Genomic DNA, 24,460 nt, shown 5'->3' on the forward strand with positions numbered 1-24,460 from the left:
GCTGCAGGCAACTCTCGACCGTCTTGCGGATGCGCTACTTCCGCCCCGAGCCTTAGGCGGTGCTCCACCACCCGTGGTGGCTCCACCACCCATGGTTGCTGTACGACACAACCCCGATTTTCGTGGCAAACCGTAGGGCTACACCAGATGATTCAAGTTCTAGCGACGAGGACCTTAATGAGGGTTTTGCTCGACGACCAATCCATGGAGGTGATCATCTAGATCGTGCTGAAAGAGACTATCGAGGTAAGGCTGAACTTCCTAGTTTTAACGGTTTATTACGTATAGAAGATTTTCTCGATTGGCTAGCCGAAGTAGAGAGATATTTTGATTACATGGACGTGCCAGATCATAAAAGGGTAAAATTGGTAGCGTTTAAATTAAAATCTGGTGCTTCTGCATGGTGGGAACAATTACAACTCTCACGAGCTCGCCAGAACAAGGCGCCTATCTCATCATGGCCACGGATGAGACGTCTTCTTCGATCTCGATTTCTCCCCAGTGATTATGAGCAGATATTATTCCAGCAATATCAAAATTGCAGGCAAGGAAATCGAACAGTCACAGATTATACTGAAGAATTCCAACGGCTGGCTACACGAAACGATCTGTCAGAATCTGAGTCACAGAAGGTGGCGCGATTTATAGGTGGGTTGCGACCGACAATTCAGGACCGAGTTCAGATGTACCCAGTCGGGACTGTGGATGAAGCAGTTCAATTGGCGGGTAGGGCAGAAACACAACTTGCAAGAGCTCCTGCTCGTCCATATCCTTCAACTCGACCCCCCATGACGGGTCCCACGCAAGATCTAGTGTTGCCACGAGGAAAAGACCCAGTACCTCAACTTCCTACAACCGCAAACCGTGATACGGGGAGCGGCTCATCCAGACCTCAACGTGCAGTACCCACAACAGCGGGTCCGAATAGGATTCCAAATCCTTATGCTTGGCCAAGGTCGAATAATTGTTACCGCTGTGGCCAACCAGACCACTTATCAAACACTTGTTCTCAACATCCCGCAATACACTTGACTATAAACGAAGGGGGCACTGAAGATGAGGCCATAGAAGAAGACCATAACTTTGATGAACATGAACAAACCACTGAAGAAATAACAGGTGGCGATGAAGTGACGGGTGAGGATCGTGACAAATTTCTAGTTGTGAGGCGATTATTGTATGCCCCACGAAAGGAATTACATCCACAGCGATACAATATATTTTGTACTCGGTGCACTATCAACGGAAAGGTCTGTGATGTGATCATAGACAGTGGTAGTAGCGAGAACATCGTCTCAAGAGTGATGGTGGACAAGTTGCAGCTACCAACGATGAAGCATCCTTCCCCATACTCAATTGGCCGGATAAAAAAGGTGAATGAGACCAAGGTAACTGAACAATGCACTATCTCATTTTCAATTGGCAAAAATTATAAGGATCAAATACTTTGTGACGTGGCCGATATGGAAGCTTGTCATATGTTACTCGGTCGACACTGGCAGTCGGACCATGATGTGACCCATAGGGGATGAGAAAATGTTTACGTATTCGTCAAGGATAGTCGAAAAATAATCATTGCCCTTATGGCACCAGAGAACCACCTTGAAGCCTCTAAAGTGGAGGGGAGTTCCCTCTTAACCATTCGGGATTTCATGGAAGAATTCAAGGAAACTGGCGAGGTATACACCGTAGTAGTGAAAGGCGAGGAAGAGGACCTCAAACATCCTTCCAAGTTTAAGACTGTTGCTAAACGAATTCAAAGAAGTCTGGCCTGAGGATTTACCTTATGGATTGTCCCCCATAAGGGACATCCAACATCACATAGACTTCGTCCCTTGGGCTAGCCTGCCCAATCGCCCTCATTATCGGATGAGTCCGAAGGAGTGTGAGATACTTCAAGGGCAAGTGAAGGAATTGATTTGTAAGGGTCTCTTGAGAGAGAGCATGAGCCCATGTGTCGTACCAGCATTATTAACATCAAAAAAAGATGGAAGCTTGCGCATGTGTGTCGACAACCGAGCAATTAACAAAATTACCATCAAATATCGGTTCCCAATACCACGGTTGGACGACATGCTCGATATGTTAGAAGGGGCCAAGGTGTTCTCTAAACTAGATCTAAGGAGTAGGTACCATCAAATTCGTATTCGACCCAGTGATGAGTGAAAAACGGCATTCAAGACCAAGGAAGGGTTGTATGAGTGGCTGGTCATGCCCTTCGGCCTATCGAACGCACAAAGTACCTTTATGCGTTTGATGAATCAAGTTCTAAAACCGTTCACTGGCCGATTTGTGGTAGTATATTTTGATGACATATTGATATATAGCCAGGATGAGGTGGAGCACAAGAAACATCTCAGACAGGTGCTACAGGTCCTAGAACTTAACAAGTTATACCTCAACTTGAAGAAGTGTAATTTTTTAACTGACAGCCTATTGTTTCTAGAATTTGTTGTAACGTCCACAGGCATTTGTGTGGACGATGAAAAAATGCGAGCTATTAAGGAATGGTCGATCCCAACAAACATTCATGAGGTGAGGAGTTTTCACGGGTTGGCGACTTTCTATCGTCGATTTGTGCGAGATTTTAGCACCATAGTCGTGCCTATAACAGATTGCATGAAAAAAGGACCGTTTCAGTGGATCGATAAAGCTGATAAGAGCTTTCATGAGATCAAGCATCGTTTGTCTACAACACCGGTCTTAGTGCTTTCTAATTTCGACAAATTGTTTGAGGTTGAGTATGACGCTTCATACGTCGGAATTGGAGGAGTATTATCAAGGAAGGCAGGCTAGTAGCCTTCTACAGCGAGAAGCTCAAAGAAGTGGTCGACTTATGAGCTTGAGTTGTCCGTAATCTTTGCGACATTGGCGACATTATTTGAATGAAAGAGAGTTTGTTTTGTACACACCATCAAGCATTAAAGTTTATTAATAGTCGGACTAACGTGAATCGTGTGCATGCTAGATGGGTTGCGTTTTTACGGGAATTCACGTTCGTTCTAAAGCACAAGTCAGGGTAGAACAAGGTGGTGATGCACTTAGCCGTCGTGCATCACTACTTGTTACAATGAGCAATGAGGTGGTCGGCTTCGACTGTCTCAAGGAGCAGTATGCCGAGGATGAGGACTTAAAAGATTCTTGGATGAAGTGCCAAGAAGGTCACAGTGACTTTCATATACAGGATGATTTTCTCTTCAAAGGGAATCAATTGTGCATCCCCTAAAGTTCTTTGAGAGAGCAGATTATTCAGAAGCTACATGGAGGTGGCCTTGGTGGACACCTGGGGTGAGACAAGACGCTAGCTCTTGTGGAAGAGCGGTATTACTGACCGCAATTAGTACGCAATGTGGGAAAAGCCGTACAACGTTGCCATGTTTGTTAGACCTCCAAGGGGCAATCTCAGAATATGGGCCTCTACAACCCGTTCCCTGTGCCTAACGGTCCTTGGGATGATTTATCAATGGACTTCGTGCTTGGTCTCCACGAACACAACGCGGCATGGATTCAGTATTTGTGGTGGTAGATCGTTTCTCCAAGATGACGCACTTTATCCCATGCAAGAAGACCCTTGATGCAACACACGTGGCGAATCTATTTTTCAGGAAGGTCGTGCGGCTACACGGGGTCCCCAAGACCATTACTTCCGATCGTGACACGAAGTTCATTAGCCACTTTTGGCGAACTTTATGGAATCGATTCGATACACGACTTCAATTCAGCAGTGCTTACCACCCACAGACTGATGGGCAGACCGAAGTTGTGAATCGCACGTTGGGAAACCTCCTTCGCTGTATTTTAGGAGAAAAATCGAAGTAGTGGGATTTGGCCTTGTCTTGAGCAGAGTTTGCATTCAACAACATGGTGAACCGCTCAACAAGGAGATCACCGTTCCAGATTATTTACGGATGAGTGCCTCGCCACACACTTGACTTGGTCCCTTTGCCCAAGCACCCAGGCACGAGCATTACAACAGAACATATGGCAATAGATCATGGGCATCCATGCAGAAGTGCAGACCAAGCTACATGCCTCGAACGAGACGTACAAGGAACAAGCGGACAAGCATTGGTGATAAAAAGTGTTCGAGGTGGGCGACCGCGTTATGGTCCATCTGCGCAAAGAGAGATTTCTGACTGGGAGGTACAATAAGTTGAAAAATAAGAAGATTGGACCCATCCCAATCATTCGAAAGATCAATGACAATGCTTATGTTGTTGATCTTCCAGATGACATGGTGATCTCACGGACTTTCAACATCACGGACCTGACCGAGTATCATGAGCCAGAGCATGACGAGAACTCGAGGACGAGTTCTTTTGAAGTGGAGGAGACTGATGTAGAGCGGGTCGCGGACAGTTTCATGGCCAAAATGGATCAGAAAAGGCCCGGTCGACGACAGAAGTGATCCGGACCGTCGAACCTTAAATCGGGCGTATCTCGCAATCCGGAATGAGTTACCTGAAGTAAAATATATGATTTTGGGGTAGAACGAGCTACTGAAGCCAACCAACCCAGCTACGCCGGGTTGCGCAGCCCGGAATTGCGAAAAACCCCTGGATTGACGGTCGTTTTCCTGTTTTAATTTCGTTTTTACTATAAATAGTAAGTTTTAGTTCGATTATAACTCTTCATCCGTCGGGCTTTAGGAGTTGCGCCCAACGTGAAAAGAGCTTAGAATAATTAGGAGAACGGTTTGGTGAAGCCAAATAGGACACTTACTATTTTTGGCCGAAAACCTTGCGCACTAGTAGACATCACGACCGTCTATAAATAGTAAGTTTACTATTTATAGTAAGTCGATTCTAAGAGTTTGAGTTGTAGTTTGCTTCTAATTTCTTTCCCATTGCTTGGTAGCCCTATTTAAAGGGTTGTGAACTCGTTTTTATTCATCAATTAATCAATTTTGAATTTATTAGAATTTATTTCTATTTTCTCTTTTCTTTCCTCGTGCTTTCTTTCCTCGTGAGGAGTCCAGAGAAGCTCCGTGGATTCGGAGTAGTTATCCTCATCACGTTCATCCTTGCGTGTCATACCCATTTGGCCCAACTCCTGCATTTGACTGAGGACCCGGTCATCTCCCACGCTGACTTAACACTAAAATATACTAAATGGTCTTGGGCCCAGTCATGCCTGCCATTTGAGAGGGAAATGTAGAAACCTTCCTAATGAATATGGTCCATAACTATTTGCGTTAGTAGGTTTTGGAGAGGAGAACCTAGGAGGAGGCCCACTAGGCCCAGTACATCGTGAACTTTGAGATGAATGAAATTGGCTGAAAACTGAGTTACACACCAACAACGAAGAAAGCCGAGACCTTACCATTCTTTTGAGCAAAGATTTCAGTCACTTCTACCAATCAACCATCGCACTTGATCTTGAATTAGAGGGAACAACTTGCATATACCTTTCTAGAACGGAGATTGTGATGGATAAAAGGCATTAATTGATATTTTTGTGAAGTTTACGTTGTATTCACCTTGCATAAAATGAGTCCATGGCCTGTTGTTCTGAGAGAATTTGACCGGCCAAGCTAACTTCATCCTACAGCTTGTCATCACTTCCCTCATCTTTGTTATCCCAAGCCCTTCTTCTAATTTCGGGAGTGCTATTCCATCCCAATTTGTCTAGTGAAGTTTCTTCTTCTTGTCAGCTCATCACCAGAAGAAATTAGAGAACTCTTTTTCTAGGGTGGAAAAAATAAAAGCTAGAACATCTACTGCTAACAATGAGTGGACCGGCATGCTGCCTGGCATATGTTCAATGAGAAGGATCCTACCTGCTTGAGAGATACAAAGAGCCTTACAACCTGCAATGTGAAGCCTAATATGCTCAACCAGAGGATGGAAAAGCGCAGAACAGGATCTTCCTTTGAAGACTTGGACATGGAGATAGTAGAGCTGCCTAAGAGATCGTGCGATGCATATCACTCTATCTATAGACCTAACACGCTCTACCGAAAGCTTATTCGAGAAAAAGTAGTCACTCTTTTGCTTGTTGATTTTTTGGCCGGATTGATTTAGGATTTCTTTATGGTGTGGGAAGGGGCATTGCATATGATGAGAACCGAAAATACATGAATGTGGTGAAGCTATTATATGGGAGAGTAAATCTCCCATCTCAGGATGAGATCTTTGCCTTTATGAATGAGATGGTCATAATGTAACTACAAAAGAGATTGACAAGTGGAGAAGATGAAGTGAGTTTAAAGTACAATGTGAATCTTTGTATTTTTCCTTAGCATTCATGGCTACATGAGGGTGTATGATGAGTGTTGGATAATCTAGCTCATCTTGATGATCCTTGATTCCTACCTCCTAAAGGGGTGCAATAATTATATAAAAAAAGGTATGTATACATGTGGGTTTCACCTGTTGGACGACTCTCATATGCACACCCTTATACTTATTGTGGAGGTGTGCATGGGGCATCTCGCTCAACTCTTATATGTGATAGATAGATCCTTCTTTAAAGGATTCACATCAAGCTATTAGATCTTTTTATTTATATTTATTATTGTTTGAAAGGTAAGAATTTTTCTTATTACCAACTGAGATGGGGGAAGTTTATAAAAAGATTACAAAGAGAAAAAAACTGGTAAAGAAATAAACATATTTCCTACCACTTTACCTAAGAGGAACAAACAAACCCCACCTCTAGATAAAGGAAGATGACTCAAGGAAGCTTAAAAATGCCCTCACTCAAAGCTAGGGAGAAATCCAAAAGTGCACAGCTTAAGCCAAGGAAAAAACCCTACACCTGGGCCAGGGAAAATTAAAGGAAGAAAACAAGTAGGAGAGAGAACTACATCCTGCAAACAATATATGGATCCAACTCCAGGAAGGAAAGAAGGAAAATAGATGGTGAGGAAATCTGAATAACATTCAGCATCTCAATAAGTTTCCTTCTTCTAGACCCAATAATATTTTTTGTGAATCTCTAGCTTGGAGATATCAACGTTCAACTTGTGGGTCAATGTATGAACATCCGAAGACGAAAGGTCTAGATCTTGAATGGCAGAGAATGAGCTCTATTGGTGAATCTCAAGGGTGATATATAATATGCTACTGGAACTTAGTTTTGTTTGTACAAGAAGGATAATTTTTAAACATTTGTCTTTAGGACCTTGCCAAGATGCCTCAGAGATTACTCCCCAATAGACATTGCTAGAGAGGTCAAAATGGAGGAGACCAAGCTTGAAATCTTTAGTCAGAGCATTGGATAACAACATCGAGTAGGAATAAATCTAGTTTGGAGATATGAAGGGAGAGCACTTTGGATTTGGATGAAGGAAGTACGAATATTCCAAGTAGCTAATAATCTATCAAGAACGTAGAAATTCAAGGATCATTGAGGAAGATGTCTATTCCTAATGTCATGCAAGATGCAAATTAAATTACCTTATTTCGAGAAATATTTTTTTGATAAAGATGTGATTATTTTGTTCCCTCCATGTATGCCAAACCAGGGCAGCGAAGCCAAACCATGATAATCATGAATAAGAAAGTAGACAGAGTCACCATGCCTAAGATCCCTAGTGCTATTAAAATAGCCTCAAAATATCTATTGGCAATAATAGAGAAGGCCAAGCAAGTGGTACAAGCTTTGATTAAGCCAATCCATCTTTCAAGGAAAGTTTAGAAGCTCCATCCCGAGTCAGTAAAATATCCTTTTTTTAAGCATTGTTCACAAGTAATCTTATCTATATGATTTTATATTTTTAAATTTGATTATATCTAGATGAGGATCCATGTATATATTAAAATCATAATTTTATAAAAGTCGAAGCTTCTATTGTGTTCAAAATTTCTAATAGCCACTAGCTCATTAAAAGCAAGGTGTATAGAGAGCTAGAACTACATAAGAACAAGAAAATGACTCGAATGCACTAATCAGCAGGAATTTCTAGCATAAGAAATCCAACTACAAGAGAAGAAAGGATTAATCACCTTCTTTTGCCCAATATCTCGATCTCCAAGTTACTATAAAGAAGATCAAAGTATTTCAAAGCCACATTTCATTTAATAATCTAGTGAAATACATTAAAATTATGAAATTATAAAACAAATGACAATAAACAATGCAATCCCCTAATCTCTTTAGTTCTCAACCTTGATCAACAATTTGGCTTCATGAAGTTTTGGATTTCAAATAATCAATGCAAAGTCTATGACAAAATAATTTGATAGAGCCTTACTCCATTTCCTACTCTCTAACTCTCATATTCTTTCCAGGCTATCTCTTTTCTTTTCCTTGTAACTCTTCTCTCTTTCTCTCTGTTTGCTCTTTTACTCTCATATTTTAGAAATTTCAGTCCATTAAAAGAATCAAAGGCCCTTAACTCTTGGGTTTCTAGGCTGTTTAATAGCCTTTTATAGAGAAAATTCTGGAAAGAAAAAAGGAGAATAAGATGAGCATTATAAATGGCAAAATAAGGTGTTAAAAATCTTAGTCCTAGGATGCAAGGATAAGATTGTAATTTCCCAAGACTAAGGGTATGGTTTGCCACAAGAGAATCTTTGGAATTCTATATATTGGAAGGTAATCTTTATTTATTTATTTATTTTTGTGGATTTTATGCAAATTTTAACAAATCTAGGTTTGAATTCGTATTCATCTTCAAAAATCATAGTAAATCAAATCAAATTAAGGAGAAATTACTTGTTTTGAATATAGTTCAAGTCATATTTGGATAAAGATGGAAAAGCCATAGAAAATGGAATGTTTAATCATGGATGACCATTCACCAATGTGGGCCATGGATTTCTTCACACATGAGTCCAAATAATGAGATCGTGGTACCATATGAATGCTCTTTTAATGTCTAGTGTGAGAAGATCAAACCAAACACAACAAAATCACCGTCCAAATTATGATTAGAAATTCATTTGACGGACCAATGTAATTTGGACAATAGTATATTGTTCACTCATGTGCCCAAATCCTTAAAAATGAGTCTAAACCAAGAGATTTTACCATCATTTTATAAATATATTTTTTTATAACTTTATGATCCTCCCAAGTCTAAATACGAACTAAAATGAGGGAGATATTGGTGCTCAAAGAGTGTTGCTCCTCCTGCACAGTTCTAATCAAGTACATTCTACTCGCCTGTAGATAGGCAATTCCTACCACGTAGTTTCAACCAAGTAAATTCTACTCACTCCCAAATAGGTAAGGAGATATTATTTGCCCACTAGAGGATCCTTTAAAATAATATGGATCAACCAATGGACTTTTGAACTACATATCTTCACAGATCATCCATATTCTTGTAAAATTTCATCAATTTAAGTTTGAATTTCTAATCTAAGGTCAATCAAACTAGGTGTTTCCAAGGGCGCTGCCAGAGAGTTAAAATATGAGGCCATGACTCATGAACCAAGTGTTTGTTTTGTTGGCATGTGTGTTGATATGGTCTCATTAGCCTGATGAGTAGATTTGGTCAGATTTGGTTGATTTTTACACCAGTTAGATGCTATGCACACGTGACAGGTTAGATGGCAACTTAGTAATTATTTGGGTGTGTATAAGCACTTCTTTCTATATATTTATACTAAGATATAAAAGGTATTCTGTAGAGTTCTTCAAGAAATGTGGATTCATGTCTCCCATAGTCCACAAAGAGTAGGTGGGGAATGCATTTTAAATTTGGCTTTAAAAATTTTAAATTTTAAATTGAGGTAGATTACAACCAACTATCTTTACACAATAAGCACAAGAATATTATTGGTGAGTCTAATATAAAATTGTGGTGGAACCGCTAGTACTGAAGTATGAAGTATGACTAAGTGTCCTAGAGGGAGCCGAATAGGACTTTTTCAAAATTTGTTATCTTTTAATAATAACCTATGCCTAACTTTTAAAATAAGGAAGTAAAACAAAGTAACTCTATGGCTTCCAAGCCAATAGAGGGTCTAATTCACATAAGTTTATACAAGTTTCATATGAAAAATCAAAGCCCATAAGAATAATGTGTATTGTGTGTGGGATGTGACTTCTATCAATACTTATACATTAACTAAATCATGCATCATTGTGAACATATGATGAACATATGCATAATTAGATAAATGTACTCAAAACAATCTAAAACACAATCATGTATAGTGGTTCGGCTACTTACCTACACCACTTCCGGTGGATGCACTCTCTCCTAGAGTATACTGTATTTCACTATTCAATGGTTTTAAATCAGGTTAACTATGAACTTCCACAACCTATACAAGGTTAAGCTAGGACACCTACACAAGGTTCTTAGATACCTACACAAGGCGACATGTCCTACCTAAGGACATAACATTGGGAGCCTACACAAGGCACAACCTACGTAAGGCCACGCGTCCTACATAAGGACATAACGTATTCTCCCGTCAGACGCCTACAACTAGGACTTGGCGAGTTTGACACTCAAACTATGAATCACAATCCTACACAAGGAAAAGACTTCAGATACATTAGACTCTAAATACTTACAAACTAATTGGTGAGTCCCGTTCTCACGCAATGTGAAAATCTTTGATGATGACGAAGAATTTTTAGTTCCCTTGAACCGTAACCTGCTGATGATGCTTTCGTGAAGGCTCTAAGGTTGTGAGGTTTACGGGTTTTTGATCTTCTTTATTTAAATAATAAGATTTAAATCAATAGAGAAGGTTCCCATGAGCTAGGCATTCAGGAGTTCCAAGGATAGTATGATTAGTTGGAAACTACATGAATGCTAGAGTTCATTATTCAATCCAAGCATATATGATAAGAGTTAATGCTTAAGTAAAGGATTGAATGATAAACTCGAATGGGAAAGAGAGTGAGTAAAATGGTAGGTAGATCTTGGAATAATAGTCTCAAACTCTGTTGGATTATAGATCATTTTACTAAGAGCAACATTAGTGTATTTATAGAGTACAAATCCTAACAGTCAAAAAACAGGCAGAATTTTGTAATCGTCGATGCCATCGAAGGGTGTTCGATGTTATTGAAATTTGAATTTTGATACCATTGAATCACCTTCGATTTCATCGACTCTCTACTCAATATATTCATTTAAGAGTAGAATAGATTCTGCCTGTTTTTAATCGAATATCTTTCGATTAAATCGACGTGCACTTCGATCCATCAAGGGACACTCGATTCCATTAAGATTTCTTTTTGAAATAACACATAGGTTGTTAGACAGCTTTATCGCATGTTTGATTCAATCGAATATCCCTTCGATCTATCAAAATTTGAATTTCGATGATATCGAATAGCTTTCGATGACCTCGAAGAAAATAGATTTTTCTTTGAAAAACTTGCTGGACAAAATTGAGTAAGTTCTAATTCTATCGAATAGACTTTGATGCTATCAATAACTTACTCTCGATAACATCGAGGAGCACCTAGAGTATTTTTTGTTTCTTAAGAAGAATTTCAAGGTCCAAGTAAGCGAAGGCTATTCGATGTCATCGAAGTGTGAACTTCGATGATGTCAAATGGTAATCGATGCGATCGATATTTCCTACATTTCTTTCATTTCATTGTTGGACAAAATGGGCGAGTCTTTTGATAACATCAAACGATGTTCGATGAAATCGAAGATTCCCTCGATTACAGTTTGATGCACTCGATCTGGACATGTGATTTTTCAGTTTTAGCTTCTGTCTTCCATTTATACTCTTGGTGCATTATATACCAACTCTACCAAAAGATGTTTTAATTCATTTTAAGGGCAAGTTGGGATTATATGGGGTCATATACCTGCTAAGGTTTGTTGTGGGATGATGAGGCTATGGTTGACAGGTTTAAGCTTGATCGTGGCCTTCATCTTTTGTTGAGGCTTGGTCTTGATGTCTTCTTCTAAGAGTTCACTTGGACTGACTGACTCAACACTCATGTATATTGACAAACAAGGGCACTTTCATAATACACATTGAAGTTGTGGCCATTTCTCATAGAAGTTTGTTTTGACAAGTTTTTTAAAGTCTATATTGATAGTTGTTTTGTATTATAGTTCCAAGTGAATTCACTCTGCTACATTTCCATATTATATGGTATATTATCCTATTTTTAACCTTTACATATTTCATTATGACTAATATAATGGAATTGAGAGTGAATTTCTTAAAGGAATTATTTAGACTTTGTCATAGTCAGGATTTTTGTGACCATTGTTTAATGAAGATGGATTTCCACTTCTATCTCAACGTCTTTAAAAATTGAAGTCATTTTTCAATAGTTCTAATGCAAATAATATTAAATGCTTAAGTTTTCAATTTTCTTTCCATTTCCATTCATAATCTAAATATGATGCTTGACCAAGAATATCTGTAGTTAACTTGGTTTTTAACAAAGTGAGTTACATGCCAAAAAGAGAAGAGATCACCATCTTCTTTTAAAAATTAGCCCTTGAATGAAGGCGAGAAATCTCTAAAAAATGAGAAAAATAATTGATATTAGTAACTAAAGTCTTTCATGAAATGTATATGATGGTCTTATATAGGCGAAGAACCATTGGCTATAATTTGACTCGAAACATGACACTTTTCCCAAATAGCTAAAATTACTAAAAATAGTATAAAAAAAAATTATAATCCCATGAAAACTCGTAACATCCCTTAGATGTCTAAAACAAGGACTCTAAACCACTGCTTGACTTTAAAAACTAATGGAATAAAAAAAGGGAACTTAATAGAAATAGTTAAGTTTAATTGTTTTTAAAGTATGCTCCATTAGTATTTGTAAGTTTAACTTAAAACCTTAATTTAACCTTTAAATGATTTAATTTTGCAAAGCCTTTGTTGGCTAATGAAGCTTGGGATGTTAGGCAAGGAGTAAAACTCGTTGATAGCTTTCCAATGGTATACTATATGCACATAACGGATAACCTATCACAAAGTTATGGCTGTCAGGAGCTATAGTGCATGTTTAGGCCATCTCTACCCAATTGATCCCACTAGTCCTAAATTTAAGCAATCCTGACCCTCTAATATTTGACTTGTCCTTTACCCATCCTTACATTAGCTTCCTAGTTTATAAATGAGCTTGTCTAGTGATACAAAATGTTAATATGAGACATTGCTACATATTGCTTATGCGAAAGATGTCAAACACTCAGTGGATAGGATCTTCTTTATGGTGCATGGAGTATTGCCTATTAAATTGAGGCTACCTAGTAAACAAAAACCATTTTTAATGACTGTGAAAGAAAACTAACCCTCCATATATTTTATTTGGTTGAAGGCAAAGAGGTGCAATCTTAGTAGATAATTTGGAGATAGCAAACGTGAGTGACATACTTAATGTCACTATGAGTGGGGAAGAAATCGCATTGTTGACAGAGTTCAAGCTATCAATAAATGCATACCTATCGGAGCTTGTCCATTCTCCTGTTAGATCTTTGGCGGATTTGATCGCTTTCAATAATAAATACTCGACGCAGGTATTGATTTACTTAAATACTTGATTATCATTATCGTTTCATGAAAGGAAAAAAGTTTTTGCTAAATAGATCATCGAATTGATATTTCAAAAGTAACTAAAGACCATGCTATATACTCCTTGGTGGCACTTATCCACCTCTAAAAAATAATATTATAATCAGCTTAATGTTAATTCAAAATTTAGTATAGGGTGTGTTTAATTGTACCCAATTTCATGAAATTATATGCACTAAAATAGACCGATTAATCATGTAATTCTATGCTATTTTGTGTGACCACATGGACCCTTGATTTTCATAAGTACTATTTAATAATGAGAAACATGATAGAAAATTAATTTTTATATCTATCAATTCCAATTAAAATAAATTTCCTAAATCCCATCGTGGCCCCAAACACATCCCTCTTTAACATCTTTGTGATGATGACATCTACTTGATCTTTAGATTTACGAGACTCAATCACTAGCTAACCAGTTTTCACAAGGTCTAGAATTTAATCATGTTAAATGTCAATATAGTTGTTTTAGCCATGAAACACTGTATTTTTTTGTTAATCTTCTTGTCATCTTTTTGTCGCATAAGATCATCATTTGAGTGTCTTTCCTCTGATTTAGCTTAGCAGAACTCTTCATAACCTCATGGGTGACCACTATAGACTACACTATTGTTGTCAAAATAACACCACCCAATGCTGCTTAAATGGACAATAGAACATTCCTGATCTAAGATGAAGATTGTAGCTTGATGTAATCTACCTCTTATTGGTATACTTTCCCTAGTAATGTATGTGTAAATGATAAGTTCAACTTTATCAATGTGAGATTGATGTCTAGACTCAATGTGAGGTTGATGTCTAGACTCCATAAACCTACTTATCTACCCATATCAAATATAATATTAATATTGTGTGTTATGAAAGGCGAATGAAAGGCTATAATCTTAGTTCTCAATGACCACCTATGTTTGGTATATACCATAAATACCATAATTAATGTGTGAACCACTATAATGTTTATAATTAAAAGAGTTATGAGGAATTCCCTAGTTTTTCTTAAGAGAGAGTTGTATTATCACGTCCCCAAACTCTGAAATCGGGCTCACAAAATTCTCAATCGCCAAATCCGGCACTGACAGCCTCCGTAGTACCCCATTCTTGGCTCCTGACATCCATATGCCAGATCCGATTCTGAGATCCTACAAGAAGGATTTTCTATACAAAATTTCTTTTATAAGGAGCATAACCATAGCATAACCCAGACACAATCAACAACATTACCACATATCCACTATAATCAAAGCATTTGAGTAAAATACATAAAAGGAAAATACAAGATAGGTATCAAAACTCCAGAAGCTCTGCTGCATGCTCCTGCCTCAGCTCGACTGTGTCTTAGCGTCACCTGGACGCATCTATCGTGCATAAGCTTATAGAAAGCTTAGAGGGTGGTGTACGTGTGTGCGCAACGCAGGTGCCAAGTATATAATACAATTCCATAAGTCATACAATGTCGGAAATACTGGCACGTTCATGAATCATATGTATCAAAGTAAGGAGAAATACTGATAAGTCCATGAGTCATATAATATCAGAGTATGCAGAAATACTGACAAGTCTACGAGTCATACAATATCAGAGTATGCAGAAATAATGACAAGTCCATGAGTCATACAATATCAAAGTATACAATGCAGATCAGCTATACCATGTGAGGTGTGGTAAACCAAATGCCATGTACTAGGGATGTAATGCAATATGCGGTGTGAAAGAAATGACCAAGCTAGAGTGTGAAGTCGGGATGATAGTATGTAGTATCGCAGGCTATAGGGCCCATCACAAGGGACTTCTATCAAAACTAGTCTCATACATAAATTTGGATAGCCAGACTCAATGTGGTAAACTCCTAATCTTAAGTTGGTCGCGCGCCCCAGCTGAAATCCTAACCACTGCGAAAGTACACATAATGATTTCATTGTGCACCACCAACCTGAGTGGATAGTGAATGAATGAATCAATCAAATGTTGAGTACGCAATTCCTGCTCAGTAAGTCCATATGTTAGTATCGTACATCTCTGGGATCATCACCGGGGTCTAGTACACTCCAAACTGGCTGCTGCCCACTCCAGCTGCGTAGTCCAGCAAGTGAAAAAGACCTCACTACCCGCCTGCCAATATCGGCTTGACTCATTGATAGCGGACTCACTTATGAGCTGGTCAAATTCAGCCTAGCTATGCCCCCTACCCTCAAGCGGATAAGGTCATACCCCCTTCCAACCGACCACGACATAGTGGGAGACGTGGCCTTCTGGTATTTGACACTCTTGTGCTCATATATATCCACCTTGTCTAGATGTTGGAGCATCCACTAGTCACGGGAGTTTAGGGACTTTCACTCACGGACATCCAAAGTGCCCATATGCTCAAATCAAACATTTTCGATGTCCCGTTTGGCCATCCACGGTAAACCTGTGGAGGCCGCAACCCTGATGTCGCTAGGGCACCAAATGATCATGTCACAAAATGTAGATGCATGAGCCATACCATCCAGTCATGCATCAGACCTACGCGTATGGGCATGTGTCATGAACAATCAACCCAATGGCACATGCTATGCTCAATCACCTCTCATATCAAGCATGCGAATGATGCGTATGGGCATGTGTCATGAAGTATGCTAAGCATGATTATAATCACATACATCATGGTGGGCCTGTATAAGACGGTCCATGGCTCGCAATAATGAATGAGTGGCATGCACATAATCACACACACATGGTGGGCCTCACAAATCATAATTGGGCCTCACACATATAATGGGTCTCACACAAAGGTCTCATACATCACAGTGGATCTCATACACATCACAATGGGCCTCGTACAATCACAATGGGCCTCATATTACAATGGGCCTCACATAGTCACAATGGACCTCATATAATCGCAATGGGCCTTAGATAATCACAAAGGGCCTCATATAATCATAATGGGCCTCATACATCACAATGGGCCTCACATAGTCACAATGGACCTCATATAATCGCAATGGGCCTCAAAGAATCACAATGGGCCTCATACAATCATAATGGGCCTCATACATCACAATGGGCCTCACATAGTCACAATGGACCTCATATAATCACAATGGGCCTCAGATAATCACAATGGGCCTCACAATCATAATGCGCCTCGTACATAACAATAGGCCTCACATAGTTACAATGGACTTCATATAATCGCAATGGGCCTTAGATAATCACAATGGGACTCATACAATCACAATGGGCGTCATACAATCACAATGGGCCTCACATAATCATAATGGGCCTCATATAATCGCAATGGGCCTCAGATAATCACAATGAGCCTCATACAATCACAATACTATGCTAACACATACTTAGTGCGTATACTAACATAGTCGTAATTGATAATCAGCCTATATATATATATATATCTATATATATATATAGTGGGGTCCATAGAAGGACATCAGATCTGATCTATAACATGAGGATCGGTCCTCAATAGTAGATATACCAAACCTAATACCACCGATCTTTCCATCTACGGTGACTATGTACCCTCCTCATATCAAGGATGGGCCTAGATGGCCTAAAAATAAGGAGTGGGCTTCCTTGCTCGTTCCATCAAGTAGCAATCTTGGCTTCTTAAGGGTCCAATAAGCACAAGGTGGGCCCTATAAGGCATAGTGGAAGCATAGTCCATAATGGGGGCCCAACATTTTGGGTTAGCCCAATAAAGTGAGATGGGTCATACTAATAAAAGTGGGGGCCCAACGATTTAGGTTAGCTCACAAAAAGGAGATGAGAATGGGCCTAACAACGGGCCCTAGGGAGAGTTATAATGTGGAGATTTAACCATCATTGCTCCCAAGGCATGGCCCATTTCAATACCAACTAGGAAGATGAATGAGCATCATAAGCATCATCATATACATCATGGTGGAATCACATATCCAATTGGGCCTCATCACAAGGCCTCATATGTACCACAACGTGCCTCACACAAGGGCCTCATATACATCATATTGGGCCTACACAAAAGCCACACATACTCCACATTGGGCCTTATACAAGGGCCACACATGCTCCACATTGGGCCTTATACAAGGGCCACACATACTCCACACTGGGCATCATACAAGGGCCACACATACTCCACATTGGGCCTCATACAAGGGCCACAGATACTCCACATTGGGCCTCATCTCATGGGCCTCACATACATCATATTGGGCCTCATGCAAAGGCCTCATATGCATCACATTGGGCCTCATCTCATGGGCCTTACATACATCACGTTAGGCCTCACATATGGGCCTCAAATACATCACAATGGGCTACATCCCATGGGCCTCAAATACATTACAATGGTTCATATCCCATGGGCCTCAAATACATCAATCAGCAAGTGGGCCTGAAAATTGAAGGACGACAAGGATAAAACATACATATCATGGTGGGTCTCAGCCTAGCTGCTGCTGGACATTGGTCCAGCAGCTGGTGAACCTGCTGACTGCTTAACTGGGCCTGGCCATTGAGGCCCAGGCCCTAAAATGATTTGGAAACTAGGTGGACTGTGTGGATACAGCACCTTCATCATGTGGGTCCCACTGTCCACGTGTGAACAGCATGGACAGACACATACCTCACATCAGGTCCCATCGTCCAGTGATAAAAACATATATCTTATGGGCCCTACAGCCGCTGGACGATGTGGGTGATACACATACATCACGTGCCCCCCCCCCCCCCTCGGTCTGGACAGTGTAGATAAAATACATAAATCATGGTGGGTTCCCACTATTTAGGGATCGAACGGCGACGATAAATGTCACACCCCGAGCTCGAAAATCGGGCTCACAAAATTCTCGATTGCCGAATCCGGCGTCGACAGCCTCCGTAGAACCCCATCTCGGCTCCCGGCACCCATTTACCAGGTTCTAATCCTGGGATCCCATAAGGAGGATTTCTAATATCAATTTGATTCGTAATGAGTATAACCATAAGCATAACCCACGAACAATAACCACAAGAATATTATCACAAAATCCACTATGATCAAAAACTTTTGAGTACAATGCGTATGAAAGGGAAATACAAGATAATGATAATAACAAAAACTCCAAAAGCTCGACTGCACGCTTTAACTCTGACGAGGCTACGATTACGTCCTGGCGTCACCTACATGCATCGATCGTGCATAAGCTTATAGAAAGCTTAAAGGGTGGTGTAAGTGTTTGCGCAATATAAGCGTACTCAGAATGCAAGGTTAGAGTAATGCGGAATCATGGTGATGAGTACATGAATGTAATTAGCCGTACCAAGGCTATACGGTGCAAGATATGAATGTTATCAGCCATAGCACGACCATGCGATGTGAGATGCAACTCAAGCATGCCAATCCTCATCATATATCAGTACAGTTCTCATTCTGGATAATCATCGAGGTTTAGTACACTCCAAATGGCACTGTCGCTCTCCTAGCCGCATAGTCCAAGTGAGCGTAAGAAACCTCACTATCCGCCTGACCAATATTCTGCCAATACCTATCCGGCATGTCGATCGTAGACCCATTCACGAGCCGGTCAAACTCAGCCTAGTATTACCCCCTACTCTCGGACGAGTAAGACCACACCCCTTTCCAACTGACCATGACACAGTGGGAGATGCGGCTTCTTGGTATTTGGCCCTCGTGCACTCATATATCCACTCGATCTCGACGTTGGAGTCATCCTCTGGTACCATCGGGTTTAGGGATTTTTACCCAGGGACATCCATGGCGCCCCGATGTTTAGTAACAATATTTTCGGTATCCGATCCTACCATCCACGATGTATCTGTGGAGGTTATAACCCTGATGTAGCTAGGGAATATAGTAATCATGTCATACAAATGTGAAGTGCATGGATCACACTACTAGTCATGCAAGAATCCTGCGCGTACCTCGCGCTAATGAAGGACAACTCCGCCTATCAGGGAGCCCATAAACAACCTACCCGAAGGCATATGCTATGACCGGTCACTCCTTATATCAAGCATACATATGATGCGTATGAGTATGAATCATGGATCTGTACTAAACAAGTTATGTGGTGTTGGGCTCTGTTCATAACGAAGATGGGCTTAGACAGCCTACACACTACAAGTATGAGCCTATCAATGGGCCTTAGGGAGAGTGACAATGCGGACATTTAACCAACATTATCCTTACAATGTGGACGTCAAACCATCATTGCTCCCAAGGCATAGCCTGCTATAAAGGTCAACACATAAACCATGGTGAAATCACGCTATAATGGGCCTTATGTACATCCCATTGGGCTTCGACCCATGGGCCTCCAATACATCAAATGGGCCTCATGTACATGGGTCTTGTATATATCAAGATGGACCTCAACGGATGAGCTACAACTACATCAAGATGGGCCTAATCACATGGGCCTCATATATATTAAGGTGGGCCCACAACAATGGGCCTTATACAAATCAAGGTAGGCCTCAACAATGGGCCATATCTATGGTAAGTGGGCCACATCACTTAGGCCACATGTATATCAAATGGGCCGCAGCCAAATGTAAGTGGTGGTAAGGATTTCCACCATTTAAATTTCTCAAGGGTTTAATGGTGGACGTTCAAACCCACTGATTCCTATAATGTGGTCCACCTGATCCTAGATCTATCTCATTTTTAGTCTTGAGCCTTAAAATTTTAATTCAAAAAAAATGGTTGGATGGTTTGGATGCAATACGTGCATCATGGTGGATCCCATAGGGATGGGAAGGATGGATGACATATATAAGGTACATACCTCATGGTGGGGCCCACACTAATGGAAGGTGTGGATCACAATACATACATTAGTGGGTCCCATGTGGGGCCCGCCATAATGTTTACTTTCCATCTAACCATGGATAAGGTCACTTAGACCTGGGGGCCCACCGTACTGTTTATATGACATCCAAACTATTGATAAGTCAGTCAGACCTGGGGCCCACTGTGCTATTTATATGACATCCAAATTGTTTATAAGGTCACGTGGACCTGGGGGACGCCGTAATGTTTATCTGCCATCCAAACTGTTCGTAAGGTCACGTGGACCTGGGGCCCACCATAATGTTTATTTTCCACCCAACCGGTTGATGAGGTCACGTGGACCTGGGTTGAGGAGGAAAAACAAATTTCATATTGATCCAAAACTCTTGGCCCCAAAAAGGGTTTCAATGGCAGACGTTCAATCTTCACTGTTCTCCGTGATGTGGGCCACCTAAGCATCACATGTGGCTGATTTTTAGGAGGGGGCCACTGTTAGAAGGGACCCAACAAATGTACGGTGTTGATCATCAACACACATCAGAGTGGGGCCCACGACTGGGGCCGTGGGTCCCTGCCTCCACCGTCACACGCTGCATCTGCTGCTGCACCAGCAGCAGCAGCAGCGTCAACTGCTCTCTTTTTTTAAAATATATTTTTGGAGTTTTTCCTAGTTGGGGCCCACATTAAGGAAATCTGCCCCGCCCATTGGTCTTTTTGGGCTCACTACAAACCCGTCAAGTCCAATATTGGATGGGTTTTGATGTACAGAAATATCGGGGTGTATTTCAATGGTAGAAACATTGTTTTCTATACTATGGTCTGCCCGATGATCAGATTACCCTCAATTTTCGGCTCAATGCCTAAAATGGGCTGATTAATGGAATGGACTGCGTGGATTCGATTTGTATATCAAGGTGGGGCCTACATGAGTGGTCCACCCAAGGCTTGGCTAATAGTACACCCCAATGTCAGTTCACGCTTTCACTGTTAGCCACACCCACGGCTGCACGTCCAGCGTCCAAAGACGCTGGACGGTGTGGAATAACACGGGCAGCATGGTGGGTCCCACATGCACGTGGTCCACCATGCATATATATATATATATATATATTAATATAATATAATCATAATATGAATATAATATATTGTATATACTATATAGACGGTGAACCTCTCTTAAAATGCGGTGGGCCATACCATCTGATAAATGGAGTAGATTTAACACAATTCGGTGGGGCCCACTACATTCTACGGAGAGGAAAAGGAGAGAGAGAGAGATAGAGAGAGAGATATGGTGAGATAAAAGGACCCCACCACTATGGGCCCTTCTTGGTTAAATCACATACATCAAAATGGGTCCCACAAATAAGTGGGCCCTAAAATAAGAATCAACGGTGGATCACCCACTTCTAGGCCTTCTCCTTGGTCCCTTAGCCTCCTTAGCTCCTTGCCTTCTCTTTTGATGGAGGTTGATGGGGTTTTGATGGTGTAGATGAGAGACGAGAGGGTGGGCCACACTTGTGGTTGGGAGAGAATGTTTGGACGTATGAAGTTTTGGGGTTGCTTAATAGGTTTGAGAAATGAGAGAGTGAGAGATGGAAGTAATGGATTAAAGGGATGGGATGATGTAAGGAAGGGTATGGGTTTATTTGAAAATTTGTAAAAGAGGTATGGTTGTGGTTGAAATTTTATAAAGGGGAATGGTGAGGGGAGAGAGAGAGTTGACTTATGGGAAAGGAGGGATGGGTTGTTGTACTTAGGGGTATGGAGTAACTTGACTTGTACTTGACATGAGTGATTATTGATTGATGGGACATGTTGTAGAGATTTCCTCGGAATTCACATGCGCGGCGTTTTCCTCAAAAAGAACATGGGCCCACATCTTCTAACCTGGGTATCGGTTCGGTGCGTAAGTCGCGGTGTTGGAACCGCGGCGATGGTGCGGTCGCTAAGATAAAAGTTTCAGTTCGAGCCAACTTTGGCATGCAGGACTCAGCTTAGGATCATGCGCAAACATCAAATAAGGGTCGAGGATTGCCGGAATTCGACCGGACGGACTGCGGAAGCCAACGAAACGGTACGGACTAGGATACGGGCCTTACAACTCTCCCCTCCAAATAAAAATTTCATCCTCAAAATTTACAATCATTGCAAGTAAACATAACTCAAAAAGAAAGAGGAAATATGGTATCATCATATAAAATCAAAGACAGCATACAGGATACATCATAAAATCAATCATCGAAGAGATGGGGATAGCTCTCTCGAATCTTAGCCTCGCGCTCCCAAGACGCCTCATCAACAGAATGGTGACCCCACTGAACCTTCACCAAGGGTATGACCTTGGTCCGGAGGACCTGCTCCTTCCGATCAAGGATATATACTAGCTACTCAATGTAAGAAGCGTCCTCACGAACCTCTAACGGCTGCCAATCGATAACAGGAACTACGTCTGACCCACACTTCCTCAGCATAGAGATATGGAAGACGTTGTGAATGCCAGACAACTGAGATGGCAAGGCAAGCCGATAGGCCACAGCGCCAATGGGCTCAGTGATCTCGAAAGGTCCTATAAATCTCGAGGTAAGCTTACCCTTCGCCCCAAATCGAATTATGCCCTTCATGGGCGAGACCTTGAGAAACACATGGTCCCCTACATCAAACTCCAAGGGACGATGCCGATGGTTAGCAAAACTCTTCTGCCGGCTTTGAGCTGTGCGCATCCTTTGTCTGATGATATCAATAACCTCTGACGTCTACTGCACAAGCTCGGGACCTAGGATATGCCATTCTCTGACCTCGATCCAACAACTCGGAGATCTGCACAGTCTGCCATACAATACCTCAAAAGGAGCCATGTCAATGGTCGCCTAATAGCTGTTGTTGTATGCGAACTCAGCCAATCACAGATGCTCATCCCAGCTACCCCCGAAGTCAATCACACAGGCCCAAAGTATATCCCCAAGGATCTAGTTGACCCTCTCAGTTTGGCCATCAGATTGCAGGTGATATGTGGTGCTGAGCTGCAAATTAGTGCTCATCGCTCTCTAAAAGCTCTCCCAAAACTGAGATGTGAATCTTAGATCTCGGTCAGAAATGATCGAGACTGGAACGCCGTGCAGTCTCACAATCTCCTCGATTAATATTCTCGCAAGCCGTTCTAAAGGCCAAGTCGCACGAATCATAAAAAAATGTGCTAACTTCGTCAGACGATCAACGACGACCCAGATGGTGTCATGACCACGCTAAGTCCTCGGCAAACCCATAATGAAATCTGTAGATACGTGCTCCCACTTTCACATCAGGACGCTCAACGGCTGCAATAGACCAGAGGGTCTCTGATGATCGGCCTTAAGACACTGGCATGTGTCACACTCAGCCACAAAATTGAAAATCTGGCGCTTCATCCCCACCCAAAAATACTCTCTCCTCATATCACGATACATCTTCGTCGAGCCAGGGTGGATAGAAAACCGCGATCGATGTGCCTCGGTCATAAGATCTCTGCGCAACTCAGGAATATCTGAGACACATAATCGGCCTCTGAAGCGAAGTCCACCATCAGCACCAATTTGCCAATTTGTCTGACTCTCAGATGTTACCTCTGCTCGGTAATCCTATAACGACTCGTCTACCTATTGAGCCTCGATCACCCTTGCGGAGGGTTGAATCGATAGGCTAGATAGCTGAACGATAGAAGACTGCAGACCAAAATTAAAGTCGTACTCTGCTATATCCTCGAGCATTCTCCACTCTTGAATCATCATGTGTACAACTAGGCCTTGTGGCTGTCAGCTGAGGGCATCCGCCACCACATTCGCCTTGCCTAGATGGTACTGGATGTCAAAATCATAGTCCTTCAGAAGCTCCATCTAGAGTCTCTGTCTCATGTTCAGCTCGGACTGAGAGAATAGATACTTCAAGCTCTTGTGGTCAGAGAAGAGTTCGAACCTGACCCCATAGAGATAATGTCTCCACACCTTCAATGTGAAGATGACTGCTGCTAGCTCCAAATCATGCGTGGGGTAGTTCAGCTCATTGACCTTGAGCTGACGAGATGTGAAGGCTACAGGCCTGCCGTGCTACATCAGGACAGTGCCTAAACCAATACGTGAGGCATCGGTAAATACAACAAATCCATCACTCCCAGAGGGAAGAGTGAGGATAAGAGCAAACGTCAGACGGTCCTTCAACTCCACAAATG

General features: G+C 41.3%; 1 protein-coding gene across 1 annotated transcript in view; it reads left to right on the top strand.

Moving 5' to 3' along the window:
• The window catches only part of LOC131226513 (probable amidase At4g34880), a 96,035-nt gene that overhangs the window by 37,763 nt on the left and 33,812 nt on the right, over positions 1–24,460 (top strand). The window contains exon 4 of the mRNA XM_058222154.1: positions 13,219–13,417. Within this exon, the coding sequence (XP_058078137.1) occupies positions 13,219–13,417 (199 nt within the window). The remainder of the gene's footprint in view (positions 1–13,218; positions 13,418–24,460) is intronic.

This window comes from Magnolia sinica, chromosome 2 (assembly GCF_029962835.1).
Source record: "Magnolia sinica isolate HGM2019 chromosome 2, MsV1, whole genome shotgun sequence".
NCBI lineage: Eukaryota > Viridiplantae > Streptophyta > Magnoliopsida > Magnoliales > Magnoliaceae > Magnolia > Magnolia sinica.